Genomic DNA, 17,640 nt, shown 5'->3' on the forward strand with positions numbered 1-17,640 from the left:
AGCAGTTGTCCTCTCTCTTGTACCCTGCCCAGTAGGGCGAAGGGGCTGCGTTCCAGCAGACCACTTATCCGAGTCACAGGGCACCATAAAATGTAGCACCTCTGCTTGTGGTTAACGCTTAGCTGGAATGAAATATTCAACGCAGCAATAGAGAAATTAAAATATTAATTTATTTGTCAGACAAATAAATGAGAGGCTCAGTGGTATATGGTTACCAAGCTCTGGCCTGGCCTCCTGCCATCCTGGCCAGCACTTATATTCCCTTAATCCAGCCCCCTTTGCTCCTCCTGTGGCTGCCTCTGTCCAATCAGCCTGGTTGAAATTCCTATTGGCTGTTTGGTAGAACCAATCACAAAAGATACACCCACAAAAGATACACCCATTTCCTTGCCCTTATAAGGGAGACAAAGAGCTATATATATGACAAATAAGTAATAATATATCTTACATGGAATCTTAATTACCAGCTCACCTCTTGCCCTCCTTGCCCTATTGCCTTCTAAAACAAATGTTTAATCTTACATTTTTATGTTCAACAGATGTCAAGGATCTTGAGTTCACATCAACATTGAAAGATTTCCTTCATTTAAGGTTTCTAAACAAATGCCTGACAACTATATATCAAGAGTGCTTGGATGGCGTCTTCTGTCTGGCAGGGGGGCTAGGCTGGTGGCTGACTTAATTTCAGGATAAATACAACTCTTACAACCATATGAAATAAGAATCTAGCATTCCTTAAATCCTTTGCATAATTACATTTAAGCCAATATATTTAAGCTATTATATTTCATACATTATCATAGGTAGCCTCTTAAAAGAATAAAGCTTCTCAAAGTAAAAAGGAAGGAACTCAGTGAAAAACAGCTTTTAAAGAAGCCTCTTTTAGTTTACACCTCCCCCTTTCACCCTCCTCTCCAGCCTCAAAATAAAATAGGAAGAAGCTTCTTCTCCAGCCAAGCCAGTTGCCTTTTCCCAACATTTATTGCCCTTTTTAACTCTCTCAGTTTAAGAAAGAAACAGCTTTAGAAAAGACTTTTCAAAAATGCTCTCTTTTCTGTCAGCTAAATGTTTTAAAAGATTTCCCAAAAAATACTCTCATTCTTCCAGCCAAGTCAGTTGTCTTTTTCACTGCTCTTGGCCTTTCAACCTTAGGAAGAAGATATGGCTCATTTTACTGGGAGGCACATTGGTATTATTTTACTATTTACTCATTCCTAATTGTGTTTTCTCAGCCTGCAAGGGCAGCATATGTAATTTCCCCTTTTTATGACTTTGAGAATTGTTTTTCTACTATAAATCAATGGGGCCCTCTTGTCTTAGGAGAAAAGCCAAGGTTTTTTCTCTGCCTGGCATGAAACATTTGAAAATCCTTTTTTTAAAGCTCATTTTTAAATACAAGCAAGCCTTAATAAAATATATAAGCTTTGATAAAAATGCAGGCTTATCATTAGATGCCTCAAGGAGACTTCTGGGTCTGCCACAGGGAATGGCGGATGGCAGAAATTGCTCATTCCGAGCGATCTGCTTGCTGTGAGGAGAAAAGAAGGTCGTGAAGACAATGCACCTTCTCAAAAAAACAAAAACAAAAACCCTGAAGGTTTTACTTTGGGTTCTGGAGGGTCCAGCAGTGTCAGCGAACACTCTCATACAGTTTTCAAAGCTCCTGAGGGAGCTGAAAGGGCTCCATGATTGAGTGCAGACACACATTGAGAACAAGACCACACAGCAAGAAGCCTCGAGATCTGTCATCAAAACAGCAGCCTCTCTAAAATAAAAGGACCAGGAACCAAATTGAAAGGTAAAAAATATATAAATTTTTGATTATGAGATAATTGGGGACACATCAGGGAGGAAAAAAGGAGGTCCACGCCTGAACGCAGGTACAGAATTGCATAAAATAAAATCTGCAGGGGAAATAAATAAAAAAAAGAATAAATATATACCCACTAATGTCTTTGAACACAGCATACCAGTAAATGAACTGAGTTAAGACTGTAAAAAGTTGAGAACTGGATGCTTTTTTTAAATTTTATTTTTGAGAGTATCTTCCAGCAGGTCCACCAATTTGCAAATGGACCTCATATGTTAGTTGTTTGCTCGTTTGTTTGTTGGATTCAATCTATGAATTCCTTCTCATAAAATATCAATAGTAAAACCAATTAAGAATAATCCCACATATAAAAGTCAATTTTTGAAATCTCTTTGGAAAAACAATTTCAAGGTGAATCTCAGCAATATACAAAATGCAATTTGAAGGCGTGTAGGTGTTGATAGGAAACTTGCTGACAAGAGATGAATAAGACTGGTTTCATATATTCAAAATGCCCCTATTCTGATTTGGCATCTTTCCCAGTCAGATATGGAAGACCTAAGTGTAACATGAGTACTGATTGGTTCAGCAATGCTTGGGTACAGCATTGTGGCTAAGGAATGAAATATCCTCCCAGATCATCATGCTAAGGTCAGAAGTCCACCCCCCCCCCCATTATTTAGGACTCAAAATTCATTTTGTTGCTGTTAAATGATTTTTATTAATTTTCAATTACCAAAATGCAATATGTGCCATATTATATTAATACCAAATAGCAATATCAATTCAAATACAAATCAATTACATAGCCAATTATAATTTTTGTGTGGCTTCCCACATGCTGTACTTCAAGGTCTGATTCCCTTTAATTCTGCCTCCAGACTATTGCTCAAACCAAATACAACCCATTCTTGATAAAATCCCTTATACCACAGCTACAATAATTAACTTCAATTTGCATTAACACATATAGTAATTTGTAAATTTGCAAGTGAAGTTCTCCTTTCCTCTTACTGTGTAAGGTTTTAATTTTCATCAATTGTTCCTGTAGTTCTTTATCAAATATGATGTCCATATTAATTATTCCTGATCTCCTTTGTGTGTTACAGCTCTGTTGACTCAGAGTTACTCTGGAGAGGTCTCTTTGTTCCCAACTCTTATGATGCAGCTGTAAAATTCCACTCTCAGTTTCAAGCAGGGAGTCACCCAATGTCCTGCCAAAGCCCTGCAGGCCTCCACGTTCTCCCCTCCAAATCCAGTCAAAGCAATTAATTATAATTATCCGTAGAAGAATGATCTAGTTCCCCACCAGAGCCCCAGCAAGTCTTCAAAGTCCAGTCCCTCCTCCCCTCAATGAGGAGGTAAGTAAAAGAATTAACTCTGTAGTGGCTCCAAGCCCTTTTTATAATGATTCCAAACGTAATACAGTATTTTCCTCACACAGTCCCATTTGTCATTAGAATCAATATCCGTACTCCCATCTCTTTTCTTCTTCACTTGCTTTGAAGAACAAAGTTTTTTGGCATTCTCAGGGGGGTTGCTGAGTCATTTATGTAACAAAGGATTTATAATGAAGTGATTGGCTCCCCCGCAACACATACCGTCTTGCTGCTCGAATTAAGTCACTTCCAATTTAAATCTGTACAACCTTGTAGCTGCTTCAATTTGGCAGTCCTTAATCTTGTCCCAAAAGGCGTGTTCTCCATAACAGAGAGCACGTGTTGCGGTTGGGAAACAGGCCACCCTGCAGTGACTAGGCAAATTTGGTGAGGAACCCAAGCCTTTAAGTGGTTAACTTTGGGTTGCTGGGGAGTTTTGATTGTTGCCAATTTGGAGGAGGGGTCAGAGTCTTTAAATACAGGGGCCAGACGTAGGACGTCCTCTTGGCCATTTTTGCACCGGATCACATGGAGCACTTGGACAATCTTCTCATTGTCTGGTTACATTTCTTTATTTCTTTATTTCCCCTTTCTTTTTAATCCTCTCTAGTCCCTTAAATAATCTAATTCCCCCCCTTTTTTCCTGTTCGATTTCCCACCCCACCCCTTACCCTTGTGGGAAGATTCTCCCTATATCCGTGGCATGCCTTTCCCAATAGGGAAAGAGCCGCTTTCTTTCGCAAAAGTTTCCCCCATTTCTCTCGTTGAAATTGTGGGGCTAGTCAAGGCTGTTCCCAGCTTAGCTGGAATCACTTTCGTTGATAGCACCCCCGAAGGTTGGCTTTATTTGAGTGTGTGCAGCGCTGTTGGCCAAATTTTAAGCTAGCCTTGGGTGGGAGCACTAATTTGGCTTCCTTTAATATTGCTATGAGACTAAGATTCTCAAGAGCAGAAACAGGAAGGCCTATTCGGCCTGCACATTAACTTCCAAGCCTAAGTCTACTACAGGTAGCAGTTAATTGTTAAGTCTCTGACACGTGACTCATTCTAGCTATAGGAATGTATCTGCTTGCAGGCCCAGTTGCTCCTAATGTATTCTGAGGCAGACAGAGGGCCCCAGAGGCTCTCTGTGCCTCCAAGGATTAGAGCACTCTGTATATGCTCTTGAACTATGCCATTTCTGAACAAGTTTATTTTCTTTAAGTTTGTTTTGCCCTGATAGTGGCGAATGCCATTTTAGAGACGAGCCATTGTGGCTTAGTGGCTAAAGTGCAAGACTAGGACCTGGGAGACAGGGTTCATATCCCCCTCTTAGCCATTGTTATAACAAAACAAAACTAACTGCTCCTTTTAGGCTATTCTGTTGCTGGGTAGTTCTGCCCATTTGTGATAAAAGAACTTTGGGTTTTCTTGAAGGGGTGCTTCCCTCTAAAAGGGCAATCAGGGGTACCTGGACAAGCTGTGGGCTACCTCAACTCTCCTATTTCACTGGAAACATTTATGCCTGGCCTAGCAGGTGATCCTAGGGCTTTGTCCTAGAATTTGATGGCCTGGAAGCATTTCCGGCCTGAATAGTGTCCCCATGTGGTCTATAAGCATTGGTTTCACTGGGTCAGCGCATAGTGCCGGTAATGCCTAGGTTGCAGGATTGGTCCCTGTATGGGACAGCTGCATGCTCCCATACTGGTCTACCTGGACACTTAGGTCCTTTTGGTGATTACCTCACTGCGAGGGATGTAATGGGCGCCACATTTGTAATATGCAAGTGGGAGAAAGCACCTTTGCGTGCCCGCATTGCAGTTTGCTCTGTGCGTTGCAGGGCACGGCGCTGCACGGGCTGCAATTGCATTGCATTGCGTGAGAGATTTGCAGTTGCATTGCACAGGGGTGTGTGCATTGCACAGAGAGTGTGTTTGCATTGCACGGAGTGTGTTGTTGCATTGCACGGAGTGTGTGTGTGCATTGCACGGAGTGTGTAGTTGCATTGCACGGAATCTGTGCATTGCATGGAGGGTGTAGTTGCATTGCACAGAGTCTGTTTTTTGCATTGCACGGAGAGTGTGTGCATTGGACGGAGGGTGTAGTTGCATTGAACGGAGGGTGTGTGCAGTGCACGGAGGGTGTAGTTGCATTGCACAGAGTGTGTAGTTGCATTGCATGGAGTGTAGTTCCATTGAACGGAGTGCGTAGTTGCATTGCACGGAGGGTTTGTGTGTGCATTGCACGGAGTGTGTATTTGCATTGCACAGAGCGTGTTTTTGCATTGCACGGAGTGTGTAGTTGCATTGAACGGAGTATGTAGTTGCATTGCACGGAGGGTTTGTGTGTGCATTGCACGGAGTGTGTAGTTGCATTGCACAGAGCGTGCTTTTTGCATTGCACGGAGTGTGTAGTTGCATTGAACGGAGTATGTAGTTGCATTGCACGGAGGGTTTCTGTGTGCATTGCACGGAGTATGTAGTTGCATTGCACAGAGCGTGCTTTTTGCATTGCACGGAGTGTGTAGTTGCATTGCATGGAGTGTAGTTCCATTGAACGGAGTGCGTAGTTGCATTGCACGGAGGGTTTGTGTGTGCATTGCACGGAGTGTGTATTTGCATTGCACAGAGCGTGTTTTTGCATTGCACGGAGTGTGTAGTTGCATTGAACGGAGTATGTAGTTGCATTGCACGGAGGGTTTGTGTGTGCATTGCACGGAGTGTGTAGTTGCATTGCACAGAGCGTGCTTTTTGCATTGCACGGAGTGTGTAGTTGCATTGAACGGAGTATGTAGTTGCATTGCACGGAGGGTTTCTGTGTGCATTGCACGGAGTATGTAGTTGCATTGCACAGAGCGTGCTTTTTGCATTGCACGGAGTGTGTAGTTGCATTGCACAGAGTGTGTGTCGGAAAAGGAAGCTGGCTCGGCGGCAGCTTTGTCAGGACTTCTTTAGGGGTTCTGGCCAGCGTCGGCCCTGTAAATTTACATATCATGATGGCAGCACAAGATGTCCCCTGCCCAAGCGGGGGCTGGAAGCTGGCAAGCAATAGCTCAATACCTTTTGCCCTTATTCCCATTTTATTTAGGTATCCAGTGGATATCGTTGCTAAAACAAACCACTTGCCTATGGAGAAGCTGTCTGCCTTGAAGGAAGTTATTTTGTAATACTTCCTCTGTAGCAAGTGATGCTTTATCAGATCCGATCTTGCTGGGCCACTTAATTAATCTTCCCACTAGGCCAGGCTGCCTGCGGCCTGAGGTCCCCTTACCTTTGTGCATGCCTACCAAGTGTGGTGAAGGCAGATATCAGGCGATGGTAGCAATTCCTGAATGGATGCAATAGTAGTTCGCCATGGCAGGATACCTTGAACCCGCACAAGGATTTTCGGGTTCATGCTGGTGCTGCTTGATCTTTGCCCTTTGGTTTTATTTCAAGGGCCGCTGGTGTGCAAAGCTATGGCCTCAAGCCCGATGTGGTGAGGCAATCATGTGACATAACTTTTCTTGAGTTTTCCACATTGTAGTAGCAGTTCACATGTGGCCCGAGGAGTTCAGTGACCATCGGATCTGCTTTTGGTCTGATAACCAGGTAGTGGTGAGCGTCTTGGCAAAACAGTCCTCACGCTCCAGCAGATTCTCCGCCCCTCCACTCACGCTTTCGAACTGCGCCGCTTAAGGTTTAATATTGTGCTTTCTACTCTCCAAATTATGGGATGCTCTAATGATGTTGCTGTCACTCTATCCCATTTTCAGATGAAGCGCTTCAGATCCTGGGCTCCAGACTCAGCTGTTGCCAGACTTTTCCAGACCACCTGTGGCAATTAGTATTTACAGAGAGCAGCAGCTTCCATTTCCCCTTCTGCTTTTAGCTCTTATGGGATGGCCTGGATGGATTTCTTAGCCTTAAGCTGGCAGTCCTCGGCCATTCAGATGAATTAGCCCCCATCCTCTGAGCAGAGCCTGCAGTATTTGGTCCACCTGCTGCAGATTGGGCGTGCTGTTATAACTATCAGAATTCAGTCCGCTGCAATGTCTGTTACACTGAAGCTTAATTTTCAGAGACCCTTGTATAAAGTTATAGTGCGCAGGGCCTTGGAAGGTTGGAATAGGCTCCAAACTCATAGGACATCGGGCAGGAAGTTTGTCAATTTTACCTATGTAGTATCTGCAACAAGTTAAAACTTGTCTGCTGGTTAAAGATCAAGGCGAGATTCCTTTCAGTAGTCCATTGCATTTTCGCACTGAGGGTTGGGAAAATGGTTGTTGGTGCCAGCATGAGGCTGAGAGTTTGGAGGCTTATTGCTTCAGGACTTTTCTTTATCCTTTGGAGCTTGTCTTTAGAATCGGGAACTCAAAAACAGTTTTAGTGGGCAGGAGTGCCACAATCAGGGTTCCCGCCACAAGTGAGGAGGGCCCTTGCCCAGTTATGGATAACAGAATATTTGGCTTTTCATTCCCTGGAGGCTGGCCCGCTCCTAGTGCATGAAAATGGGTTCCCGTTAGCCAGGCATCAATGTGCTTACGTCGTGCACCAGTTATTACGGCCTGCGGCTTGCTTACCGCTGAACATGCCTCATTCCTTTCAAATAGGACTGCTGAAAAGGCTGCAGACTGGGGGCCTGTCAGTAGACAGGATTGTGAATATGGGTCATTGGAAGTCTTACGCTGACAAGGGTTATATCAAGAAGTGTCAAATGATGTCTGTGCTGATGCTTGTCTGTTATTTCCTTTTTTCATAGGAGCAGCTGTGTACATTTGGGTCACAGCATCGTACACTAGGCTGGCAAGCATGTTGACGAGTTGGGACTGGGGCGCCATCTCAGTCTTCCTGCCCATGTGAACATTTACTGGATGTCCTGATGGGGAATGCTCTGGGAGGAGATTCTTCCTTGGGTGTGTTCGAGTGTGACCTGTGCAGGTCCTCCCGCAGTGCTGGTGGTACAGCTGGGCGAGAATGTTTGCTGTCTTCCTCCAGCATAAGTTTGCATTCCTGCATGCAAGAGGGCTTGGATTGAGTTGATGGCAGCTCTCCCTGGACTCAAAATAACTTAAGGCATTGGTTCAAGGTGGTCTGGAGGGGGGGTTGGAGCACATGTCCCCTCCAATGCGCAAAGATATTCCATTAAGGGAATCCAAGGTTTCGCTATGCTTTTGTCGACCCTTTTTGAGGGGTAGGGCCACACAAGAGTCCCTGGGAGCATTTGGGGGTGAGCTTGAGTCTGATCCTGTTTCATTGCTCCCCCACGCTGTTTATTTGTACTGACGATATGGTGGGGCCCAGTCGTCAGTGCTGCCCTGCTAAGGTCAGGTGCAGCTAGTCGGGAACCAATGCCTAGACAAACTACCACTGAGCAGGCCAGAAAGCATGTTAATAAGGCAGTGGACAATAGAATAAAATAAAGTAAATATAATAAAATAAAATAACAAATAAAATAAAATAGGTCCTTGCTTTAGGTGGTTCTGTAATATTGCACCCTGCTATTTTCTTCAAAGCTGTTGCCCTCTATAGGGCAGATGGGGTGCATCTTTCCCCTAAGGGGAACGACACCTGGCGGGATGCGATTGCCTTGGGATTCTTTGCTCCCCCACAATGTTTGCTGGTACTGACGATATGGTGGGGCCTAGTCATCAGTGCTGCCCTGCTGAGGTCAGGTGCTGCTAGTCGTGAACCAATGGGGCCTCTGCTAAGGCATGAGAATGGTTTGCCCCTGTCAAGACACCAGTTTGCAAAGGTGATGTGTAAGGCGATTCTGGCTTGTGGCGGCACAGCACAAGGTTTCGCCCCCCATTCTTTTAGGATAGGGGCTGCCACGACAGCTGCCCACTGGGGCTTGTCAGCTGCCAGAATAAAGGATTTGGGTCGCTGGAAATCAAATGCGTTCAAAGGTTATGTTCGCTGACAATTGGCATCTTACACTGCTTTTATTTTATACTTTTATTAGGTTTAGCGGTGGTCCGCATTTGGATGGTGGGGCACAGTATCGCCCATTGGGCTGGTGTCGCAGCACGGCAATCTGGATGGAGTCCAGATCTCGGCCTTCCTCCACACGTTCGGTTGTCCTGGCTGTCCAGACGAGGAAAGCGCTGGTCAGAGTTCCTGCCAAGTATCCGGAGGCGGTTGCTCCTGGAGGGGCCGCCAGCTGCTATTGTGGTGCAGCTGGGCGAGAACGACATGGTGACCATGGACTGCTTGTCACTACGTGCTGCAATTTTGGGTGACCTGGAGACGCTGCGGGCAATGGTGCCAACAGTGAGAATCTTGTGGTCAAAGCTCTTGCAACGTTGCGTCTGGAGGGGCAGTCGTTGCCCGGCCGCCACTGAAAGGGCCAGAAAACGCATCAATGCTGCGGTGGTCAAAAAGGTTTTGGAGTTGGGTGGTGATGTGATTTCCCACCCCGAGATTCTTTTTTAGAGGCCATCCTTTTTCAGAGCTGATGGTGTGCACCTTTCTGCTTCAGGGAATGAGGCTTGGATTGGTGCGGTGGTGACCAAGCTGAGGTCTTGGTTGGGGCTGTGAGTGGTTTGGCGGTGAGCTGAGGGCTCCATGGCGGTTAGGCATTGGTTAAATTGGTGCTTGGAGGGGTAAGTGCCTATCCCTCCAAATGATGCGAAGGGAATTCTGTTAAAGGAATCCAGGGGCTTGCCATTCTTTTCATCCTTGTCCCCGGAGTCGGACTTGGGCCGTGCAAGCCCCACCGGAACATGAGGGTGAGAAGTGTTGGTCTGATTCCCAGCCTCATTTCTCACCCAATACTTGTTTCCCACGCTGGCTTCCGCTGGTGTCCGGAAGGCCAGCTGGCTTCCGCTGGTGTCCGGAAGGCCAGCTCTGTCCCTGAGGGCAAGGACAGATAGTCATAACCAATGCCTAAGCAACCACTCACATTTTTTGTATTTTAATAAAGTTGTGGCCAAAATTATGCCAAAAAACCTTAAACAAAAAATCATGTGTGAAGTGTGAATTTTTTGGTGGGTGGCATTGTGGGACTCAACACGCAATTAGCAGCACATGTTTGTGCATTAATCCTAATTAATCTCTTAATGAACAGAAGAACAGCTGCTCTTAATGGTGGCATTGGAGGGTGACCGAGAAGCGAAGTGCTTTTGCACTCAGAGTCTCCCTGCCAATCACCTCCATGTCAGAGCAAAAGGCAGGTACTGAGATGATCTGATTAAAGCTCACATCCCCCATTCCCTGGGGGGAGTTTGCAAGGACAATTACCCTCAAATCATCCTTGTTTCATCTTTGCCAATGGTCTCTGCTATTGTGGGAGCTGTGCCATTAAGACAGCTGGAGGTCAGGACTCAAAATTCTTAAAATATTTCAAAGATATCTCTCTCTCTCTCTCTCTCTCTCTCTCTCTCTCTCACACACACACACACACACACACACACACACACAAATTTGCTACTGCAATGGCATTTCAGGACACTTTCACCCCATGATACAACTGATGAAATATTTCCACTCCCCTTTGCATTGGCTAATGGGACAACTTTAAGCCCATGGCATGGGCAAGATACCAGGCAAAACAAGAACCCAGTATTTTGATGCAGCCTATGGGCCCCTGTGCTGCCAGGAAAAGGTGCCCTACACGTATTGGACATGGAACAAGTCTTCCCCAAACCTGTGTTATAGGATAGAAACATTCTCCTTTCACATAGGCAGCAAAAGGGCCAGCCATTCAGACTGCAATATCAATTTAGCATCAGGAAATGTTTGGGAAGACTGACCGGGAATATTGTTTTTCAGACATGAACGACTGTCTCTGGTGCCCAGAAGACCGTCACCCAAATGGAGATCAGGATTTTTGCACTCCCAAAGTTGTAAGCTTCCTGGCCTTTGAAGAGCCCTTGGGAATCAGCTTAGTCACTTGTGCTCTTTCATGTTCTTTAATCACAGCTCTTGTGCTCCTGGCATTTATGAAGTATCATGACACTCCTATTGTCAAAGCTAACAACAGGAATCTTACCTACCTTCTCCTTCTCTCCCTCCTGCTCTGCCCCCTCTGTGTATTGCTCTTCATTGGCAGACCTTGGATACTGGGGTGTCTATTCCGACAAACTGCCTTTGGCATCATCTTCTCCATGGCTGTTTCTTCTGTACTGGCAAAATCGGTCACTGTGGTTCTGGCTTTCATGGCCACCAAGCCTGGTTCTAAAATGAGGAAATGGGTGGGGAAAAGACTAGTTAGCACCATTGTTCTTTCCTGCTCCCTTATGCAAGCAGGTATTTGTGCTATATGGCTGGCAACCTCTCCCCCATTTCCAGATGTTGACATACATTCTGTGACTGAGGAAATTTTACTAGAATGCAATGAAGGGTCTGTGACTATGTTTTACTTTGTCTTGGGGTACTTGGGCTTCCTGGCCATTGTTAGCTTCACTGTGGCTTTCTTCGCCAGGAAGTTGCCTGACAGTTTCAACGAAGCCAAGTTTATCACATTTAGTATGTTGATATTTTGCAGTGTCTGGTTATCTTTTGTCCCAACCTACCTGAGCACCAAGGGAAAATACATGGTGGCTGTGGAAATTTTTTCCATCTTATCATCCAGTTTTGGCTTGCTGGGTTGTATATTTTCCCCGAAATGCTACATTATAGTGCTGAGGCCCGAGCTGAACAATAGGGAGCAACTCCTCAGGAAAAAAACCTGAATACAATATAATTTTCTAGCAATACAAACTTTGTGTGTGACCTTTGTTTCTGAGCTAAATGCTGATGCCATTCTGATGAGACAACTGTGATGGTTTATAAACTCAATTTTAAATAAAAAAAATCATTCCACCCAACTCTAATCTGAAATTCAGACAGCATTTTACTTTGGATGACACTTGGGGAGACTGAAAATAGACCACCTCTTCCTTCCATACTTCTCCTATATAACCTTTTGCTATTTTAAGCCACTGGGCTGTGCCCCAATGTCCTCATTTCTTCTCTCAAATTTTAAGATGAGGAAGATTTTCATTCCCTGTTCTCCCCTGAACTTCTTTATCACCTCATCACGTTTACTTGGCTTGCAAATGATTACTGATGCTGAGCTAGCAGGGGAGCGAAGTGAAGAAGCACTGAGCAGGCTGTGGCACTAACACCATCTTGAAAGTTGCCCAAGGCCCACTAGTGGCTCTCAGCCCAGTATATGAGAAACACTGAAATAGAATGTGTAAGACATTTTCCAGAGAGGGGAAAAATATCTAAGCTACTGCAAATTTGGCTATGCAAGGCCCACCCAGATGAAGTGGAATCTTTGCAAAACTGGGAGATCTGGCAGCCTGATTTGCTGTTCTGTGCCTTCTTTAATCAAGCATTAGAACTGGCCATTCTGATGTTGTTAACATCCTTCTTTGGTACCCCTCCACCCAACCACACCCTTATGGAGCCCTCCTTTGGGCCTGCGGTTAAGAACATGGGCTATGTGGTTCCCTGGCCATAATCACCCTCGCTGTGGTTTTTCTAGTCAGTTTCAACAAAGCCATGCTTATCACCTTCAGCATGTTGGTCTTTTGCAGTGTTTGCTATCTTTTATTCCAAGTTACCTGTCTGTGGAGGGGGCTTGCAAACTAACAGTTACCTGAGTACCAAAGGAAGATACATGGTTGCTGTGGAGACCTTCCCTGTGTTTTCTTTTTTTATATATAAAATTTTTATTGGTTTTTCAACACTTATTGCGTGGACAGGCGGAGTCCCCAGATCCTGCGCGGTCCCCCCGTCATGTGGAATAACGACTCAAGACAACGTGCTATGGGATTAAATTGGCCACAACTTTATTAAATTTCAAATGTGGGTAGACCTTGGCTCAGGCATTGGGCGTTCTCCCTCCCCAGTCCCCAGCCGGGGACCTAGGGAGCATCAGGGTTATCCAGTGTGGGGGGGGGGATGGGCCGTCTCTGGAGAACATATGTTCAAGCAGAGATAGCCGCCCCTGTAACGCCGCCGCCGCAGGGGAGAGCAATGACGACCTTCCGGCGTACGGTCAAAGCCTCCCTTCAGAAACCCCTTTAACGGGGAACCCTGGTATCGCCGCCGCAAAGAGGAAGATGGACAAAAGGATTCCGCCCAAGGCCTGATACTGCCAAAGTTGTGACGTTTTGCTACGGGAAAAGCGAAACCTGCCAATGCAGGGAAATTCCTTTCCGGCCCTTTAACAGCGACCTTAACGTAGCAGCGCCCGCATACCTGTGAAGAAAATTAACTTGCAAAACATGTGAGGAAAATTAACTTGCAACATAAGACATTGACTGAGGGTGGGTAGGGTGGGAGAAGCTCTGGAGCCAAGTGAGAATTCCCAGGTGAGATCCTCCCTCCTTTGTGTGGGCAGGTAATCCCTCCCCTACCTGGCCTGGTCTCCTTGGCAACTCTTTCCCCCAGGTGGGATTGGACAACTGACTGAGGTAGGCGGAGACCTCCAGGTATCCCACCTGAGGGAAGGCATAGCCTAGCCTATGCTGTTGGAGCTGCTCCAGGTCTAGGGGCTGCACGCGTCCACGCAAAGGGCGCCCCCCGTTTTAAGCGGGGAGCGGTCATTAAACACAAACAATACACAATACAAAACAAACACATAGACACACAAATATAATTTCAAATCCTTTTTTTCCTTAAACCCTACTTCTCCGACTTCCCCATACCTCCCCTTTCTGCATCCCCATTTCCAAATTTGTTTCAGCAAATCCTCTCTTCTAAAATTATCTAATTTACCCCTTATTTTTCTCTTTTACTTGATCATTTACAGCTGTAATCCTCTTTTTTTCAATAACCTCGACATTTTAGCACTCATTAATCTTATAATATTACTTAAGATAAATTTTAAATTTCTTCCAATCTTCTTCCACCGTCTCTTTTCCTTGGTCTCGGATTCTGCCAGTCATTTCAGCCAGTCCCATATAGTCTATCACCTTCGTCTGCCATTCTTCCATACCTTCCCTGTGTTTTCTTCCAGTGCTGGTTTACTGGGTTGCATTGTTCCCCTAAACACCACATCACTGTGCTGAAACCTAAGCTGAGCAGTAGGGAGCAGGTAACATGGAAAACTAAATGTAAAAAAATACAATTTTTTTCTGAGTGCATACAGTATAAATGGAAATGGAGCATATGGAGTTTTAGGGGAGGGGTAGTACCTCTGGTATGGGGACACATCATTCTCCTTCTGGGATAGTTCGTCCATCTGTGGTGCCCACCCTGCACTCATCTCTCATCTGTAGGTCCTAAACAACTAAAACGGGAGGCACTGATAGGAAAGACATTACTAGCTTCTGGTGTCCATTTCCAGCAGAGATCTTGTGTATTTTTCATGATCCCTGATACAAAAGACCCTGCCAACTTTACTATTCTTTACATCTCCTGTATATTATACAGCTTAGTATTTTTGTCCTGAGCCTCTATGTCGTTCTCTCCAGAGGTTCATACTAATTATGTGTACCTTATCGGCCTGTCAAACTTCTAAGCAAACCCTCTCTCTGGAAAATCGATTGGAGGTGTTTTCCAGAGAAAGGGTTTCTGCGGCAAATTCAAGCCCACTAGAAAGTGGGAGTAGCAATGTATAAATGTAGTTCACACAAACAGCTTTATTGAAGTCCATAGACCCAAAATACACAGTACAACAATGGTATACATCAAGAGTTATTAAGATGTAACAGTGGCCTTCCTAGTCAACAGAGGAGCTCTAGCCCATATATACTGATTTCTGATTTTTACTGCCTCCAAGAGATATTTTGCTACAGCCAGTGTCTTATCCTCAATGAGACCCTCAACATAAAAGGAGTCAGGTTGTTCTGCTAATATCAGTTTGATTAGATGCTGTCTAACCAATTTATACAGATGACAGTGTAATAAAATGTGTTTCATATATTCAACATCTTAGGAACACAGGCACAGCCTAGCTTGGTAAGGGATGCCAGCCAATAGCTTCCCATTGCAATTAATTATTTTGTATAAGCATAAAATAATTATAATTGGGACTGAGAGAATATATTTTTTTTAAAAATCATGGAATAGCAAAGATGTTTAAGCAAAGGAAATGAACAACTTACATAAACTACCGTATTTTTCGCCCTATAGGACGCACTTTTCCCCTCCAAAAATGAAGGGGAAATGTGTGTGCGTCCTATGGGGCGAATGCAGGCTTTCGCTGAAGCCTGGAGAGCGAGAGGGGTCGGTGCGCACCGACCCCTCTTGCTCTCCAGGCTTCAGGAAGCTCTGTGCAACCCTCGGGAGACCGGCGTGACTTTGCACCCAGGTTTCACGCAGCTTCTCCGCAAGCCTGGGGAGACTGGTGCAACTTCCCGCCGGGCTCCCTAGGCTTGCGGAGAGCAGGCTGTTCTCGGGGCTGGGGTTGGGGGAAGCTCGGGCTTCCCCCACACCAGCCCCGCACCTGGGGGGGAATATTTTTTTCCCTTTATTCCCCCCCCAAAAAAACTAGGTGCGTCCTATGGGGCGGTGTGCCCTATGGGGCGAAAAATACAGTAAATAGGAAGTTATTATATGCGGTGTCCATTAACATTCACATATGGGTTCAGGAATCATAGACAATCCAGTTAAATATGAATGGCTAGGAAGTTTAAAGATATAAAAAATAAAATAAATCTTGCCAGCATTGGCCTCTGCACATATGTCAGGAACGTTAAATCTGCAATCACAAAAAAGAAAAAAAGGAAGAAAAAAACAGGGGCAAAGCACTTCAATTTAGAAAGTCGCAGCCTCTTCCATGTATCCATTACTGCGGTAGAGATGTGATCTAATCCAATGGCACTAGAAACAAGAGAATATATCTAGATCTAGACTTAATAAGGAACATTTCACAATGAAGCATATTGAGGCCCAAAGAGGCTGACAATGGAGTGTCCAAGAGTTGTGGCCATTTTTATAAAGGTTAGAAGGCCTTCAACATAACAGCACAAGGTTTTTGTCTTTTTCTTGGAAAAATTAAAGGGAAAATACACAACCCATTGGTCACTTCATAACATTGTTAAGGTATGTGCAGATTCCCTGGGAGACCAGGGGTGGGAAGTGATGAAAGTCTAGAATAAATGAAGAGAATAAAGGGAAACTAAAGCCCAGAGACCTCAATTAGAACTGAGTGTGGTAACTGAGATCTGAATCAATAGCTTTTTTTTTCAAGGGGAAAGAAGGAAAACCAGGCAGTGAAGGGACAGAATTGCATATGTAGATCTGAACCAAATAATTCACATTGTCACATTTTGTGACACATTTTGTTACAGGGCCCCTGTTGTTGTTGCTTATTATTATCTCACACCAGTTTTATTCTCACAATGAAGTAGTGTAGGCTGTACTGAGTCAGAGGAAGGCACTGAGAAACCTTCACTTTACCATGGACATTTGGTATGAGTAGGGCTTTCTGTGACACACGTCACAGAGTTTTCTGTCTCCCAAATATGAGTAGGACTTCCTGTAACATTTACTGGTGTGGTTCCATTTCCTGCAATCCCAGTAAAGAGAAGATATGATAAACATGTTTTCTTCTGACAGACCATAATGAATTCTCAAGTATGAGTATGTGATTATCTAGTCTATAATTATCACATGGCAATAATTAATTATACTGCTTGTAAAAGCCACCAAGGAGTTACTATGATTTGGAACAACAGTAGTATCCAAATCTATGTGAACTCTAATAAATGCACTCGACAGAATTTCTCATGAAAACTGGGGAGAAACGTAGCCTTGCTTCTTTGATCTCTGATGTAATGTAAGGCTCCTAAGTGCCTGCAGGGAAATCTCCAAGTGCAACCCAAGATTTGTGTTCAAGATGGTTTTATTAACAGTGTTCACACTGTTATTACTTCCTCACACAGTATGCAGTACTCATTTCACTAAGTGCACCATCAGTGATTCTCTTTCCGTACTTCATGAATATTACCAACTAGGTGACCTCATCATTGGCGGAATTGCATCACATACAGTTTATCTTTCAGAGATGGCTTCCTTCAAGAATCACCCTAACAAGGCGTTGATTAATCAGCCTGTGTGAGTTTTTCTCTCTCCTTATATTTGAGCTGCAATATTCATGGTAGTCCAATCTTCTGGAGTGGCTCAAATTATTAAAAAACAACAACATGAAATGAAATTGTTTTGGGCTGGTGGGGGGGGGGCATCTAAAAATTATCCTTTGTGAGTTTTCCAGTTGAATTTTCTCTACATTCTTCCTCAGTTTCTGAGTTTTCTTTTTCACTTCATTGGTTGGTAGGTACCCATACGTATGGCGAATATTCCTACTTCTGCACCCATTTTTTGCACCTGTTTTTGGTATTTTTAGAGATATTCAACAGGTGTTTTTCGTTACACTAATGCAATACAATTTAATATGTTAAAATGGAAATGAAAGTCAGTGTTCTCTTTTTGCAATGTCCTTCAGAGACAAGCCAGACCTGAATACCAGACTGGTACATCCTACCGCCCACCCCCTTATCCTGAACAAATATTCTTTAGGTTTAATAATAATAATAATAATAATAATAATAAA

The 17,640-nt window shown here is 44.4% G+C and overlaps 1 protein-coding gene across 1 annotated transcript; it reads left to right on the forward strand.

Moving 5' to 3' along the window:
- Positions 1-10,921: 10,921 nt before the first annotated feature.
- On the forward strand, positions 10,922-11,821 carry LOC309354758 (vomeronasal type-2 receptor 26-like; the record flags this gene model as incomplete). The annotated part of the gene is made up of 1 exon (XM_081885029.1): positions 10,922-11,821. One exon carries the CDS (start codon positions 10,922-10,924, stop codon positions 11,819-11,821), a length of 900 nt encoding a protein of 299 aa, XP_081741155.1.
- Positions 11,822-17,640: the final 5,819 nt, after the last annotated feature.

Source organism: Podarcis melisellensis (genome assembly GCF_964234715.1).
Source record: "Podarcis melisellensis genome assembly, chromosome: 13".
NCBI lineage: Eukaryota > Metazoa > Chordata > Lepidosauria > Squamata > Lacertidae > Podarcis > Podarcis melisellensis.